This window comes from Diorhabda sublineata, chromosome 2, assembly GCF_026230105.1.
Source record: "Diorhabda sublineata isolate icDioSubl1.1 chromosome 2, icDioSubl1.1, whole genome shotgun sequence".
Classification (NCBI taxonomy): domain Eukaryota; kingdom Metazoa; phylum Arthropoda; class Insecta; order Coleoptera; family Chrysomelidae; genus Diorhabda; species Diorhabda sublineata.
In genome coordinates this window covers 230230-233678 of record NC_079475.1, presented here as the reverse complement: position 1 = coordinate 233678, position 3449 = coordinate 230230, and the positions used below count along the sequence as shown (strand labels likewise).

General features: G+C 32.7%; 1 protein-coding gene across 1 annotated transcript; it reads right to left on the bottom strand.

The window, feature by feature from the left end:
• Nucleotides 1-329: 329 nt before the first annotated feature.
• Nucleotides 330-1443, bottom strand: LOC130453055 (histone H1-like). The gene has a single exon (XM_056792647.1). It carries the CDS (start codon nucleotides 1287-1289, stop codon nucleotides 426-428), a length of 864 nt encoding a protein of 287 aa, XP_056648625.1. The 5' UTR covers nucleotides 1290-1443; the 3' UTR covers nucleotides 330-425.
• Nucleotides 1444-3449: the final 2006 nt, after the last annotated feature.

The window sequence follows — 3449 nt, the reverse complement described above, 5'->3', positions numbered from 1 at the left end:
ACGCACGCACGCACGCACACACACACACACACACACACACGAGATAGAGAAAATTATTATTTTTAACTAACAAATTTTAGACAATATCGACATATAATAATTGAAAGTTTATAAAACAGATTAGATCTACTATATCGTAGGTAGGTCGAGACAAATCTAGAAGGTGGTAACAACCTACATTACATCGATCGATGAAAATGTTATATATAACATAACATATCAATTATTGAACCGAAATTCAAAAAATTCTTGTTTCATCAAAACAAACATTATTTGTTTTTCATTTTCTTCATAAATAAATGAAAAAATTGTGGCCCTGACAAGGGCCATTTGTTATTATTGTCGATTGTCGTCGTACCCATCATCAGTCCGATAATACTTCTCGATTGTTGTACTATCTTTCTGTCAGAAAAAAAATATTCTTTTTATTTCTTCTTTTTAGGAGCGGCGGCGGCGGCGGCGGCTTTTCTTGCTTTAGGAGAGGAACTGCTAGCAGCTGCTTTCGCAGTTTTCGGTTTTGGTGCTTTCGGCTTTTTCGTGGGACTGCCTTTATTGGATTTTTTTGCTTTAGTAGGATTCTTCGTTTTAATTTCGGATGATGCGGCACTGGCTGTATTGGAAGCGGCGGCGGCGACTCCTCCTTTAGCCGAAGATTTTTTATCTGTTTTTTTGGCAACTTTAACGCCTTTCTTATCAGTAGTTGGTGTTGTTGTCGAAGTTTTTAAGGAAGCCGCTGCTGTACCTGTCGTTTTTTTGCCTTTATTAGATTTCTTAATACTTTTCGATTTATCCACTCCTCCTCCTCCTGCAATAATAGCATTTCTTTTTGCTGCTGTTACAATTTTTTTGGATTTAGTTACGCCTGGAGTAGAAGCGGCTGTTTTCTTTTTCTTTTTGTCAATAGCATTCGTTTTAGCCGAAGTACCACCAGTCGAAGTTGCCGAAGCTAACTTGAATGATCCGGAAGCTCCTTTACCTTTAGTTTGTACCAAAGATCCCGATACTACAGATGCTTTCAAATATTTTTTGATGAATGGCGCTACTTTTTCTGCATCAACTTTATAATTGGCAGCAATATACTTTTTAATTGCTTGTAAAGATGAGCCTCCGCGTTCCTTTAAACCTTTGATCGCATTGTTTACCATTTCCGAAGTCGGTGGATGAGATGGTTTGGTCCTAGGATTTTTAGCTTTTTTTTCCTTTTTATTTATTGGAGACGACGAAACCTGCGGTGAATTAGACGCAGACGTTGCGGTTACAACCGAAGTTTGATTTTCTGTATCCGCCATAACTACTAACAAACAACCTTGAGTGTTATTATATCGTCGATAAACTACACTAAACTGATATAAAAAAAAAAAAAAAAAATATTGGATGTACTTTTATATTTAGTTTTATAAAATTTCACCTCTCTATATACTTAAAAGTATAAAAGACTTTTAATTTTTCGCGTGTAATGAGTTACAAGAGGAGTCATTCAAATAAAGCGGACGGAAGACTGAACGAACGAATAGAACTAAGTTAAAAAACGAACCTCATAAACCAAACCAACCTCAAAAACCTTGGTTTCTTCGAGATTTTCGAATCGAATGTAATGAAAAAAATTGACAAATAACTAACTAAGGTATACTTCGAACTTTCGCCGAAGTTTTACTATAATTTAATGACTGCTAACAACGTTTGTTATTAAAAAAAAGTACCACTTAAAAATGGTTAAAAATTTATTTCCGTCGATGCTTAGCACTTTAGATATAATTTCGAAATTAAATAAAAGTCCTTCTTAAAATACAATGAAGGTAAAGAGAAACGTGTCTATTCACAATAATGACCAATATTTAAAAATATCAAAACGAATTGAAATAATACCGCAATTATCATTTGAACGGTGACATGTCTACCCTGACTTACGCTACACGTTTCTACTATATATGTTCGTAACTAATATATTATTATGAGTATTTTTCAATAACAATCTTCCGACATACTAAATATAAGAAAAATATCAAATTTCAATATTGGAACCCGCTTATATTTCATTTTAGATAATATTGAATGGTGGGTGGTGGTGGTGGTGGTGGTAGTAGTAGCAAATTATAATTATTAACAATAGATTGATTGACTGATTATATTTTCTTCGAACGAACTAACTACTTCGCTCTATTCGCAACTATGTCTGTCTATTACACAATATTTCATATTTTATCCGACAATTTTTTTTTTTACATTGTATAGTATATTATTTTAGGAAATGAACATATTTTATTTAAAATTTCAAACCAATTTGGAAAGAAAAAAAAAAGTGTTTTTAACAAAACTTCAAAGACGCCACAAAAACTACTTTAACAACGGCAACCGACCAACCGCTTTGTATGTTTTATCTTACCGGCGGTCGGGTTTTTTTTTTGCCTTTAGCCGACAGTGAATTAGTATATGAAACTTTTTAAAACAAAAGCGACGTTAGGAAGTTTTATATATATATATATATATATATATATATATGTACGTACAACGGAAAAACATGGCCTTATAATATTAATACACAATAAATTTTTATTGACCTTAGAAGAGGATTTTTCAGTTAAGTGGAATATCATCTTTCGTCATATTTAATAGAATTCAATTAAATTAAATTAAAGTCTTTCGTTCGTTGTTATCATATATAAATAAAAAAAAAAGTAGTATTGTGGTTCTGAAAAGAACCGTTTTTTTTTTTTGTTTGGTCGATGTTATTATTTAAGTAAATAAAATAGAAAATTTTCTGTCAATATAGTAGATATGTTATACTTATTATTTAGAACTAGTATATTTGGTAACTGCTTTAGTTCCTTCACTGACTGCGTGTTTTGCCAATTCTCCGGGAAGCAATAGTCTCACTGCAGTTTGAATTTCTCTACTTGTAATTGTTGAACGTTTATTATAATGAGCCAATCTGGATGCTTCGGCGGCGATACGTTCGAATATATCATTAACAAAACTATTCATTATACTCATAGCTTTACTCGATATACCGGTGTCAGGATGAACTTGCTTAAGTACTTTGTAAATGTAAATAGCATAACTTTCCTTCCTCCTCCTTTTTTTCTTTTTATCGGCTTTCGAAATATTCTTTTGAGCCTTTCCGGCTTTTTTCGCTGCCTTTCCGCTAGCTTTTGGTGGCATTATTTCTCTTGAAATAAAATAAAAACACTCGAATGACGTACCGTATTTATCGACGAAAAGTGGGTAAAATTAACAGTTAACAGCACTTATGTCCCTCTCTTTTATATCAACGTACGTAATTCTAATAGGCTCCGCCCTTCTACGTTTGCGCATTTGCTATAATTTCATTGGTAGGGCATGTTAATATAAATAGATAGGTCGAGTGTAAATTTTTTGTTTAACAGTTAGTTTCGTCGCATCGGTTGCTTCATAGTTTTCAATTGACAAAGTTCTATTTTTTTTTTGTTTTG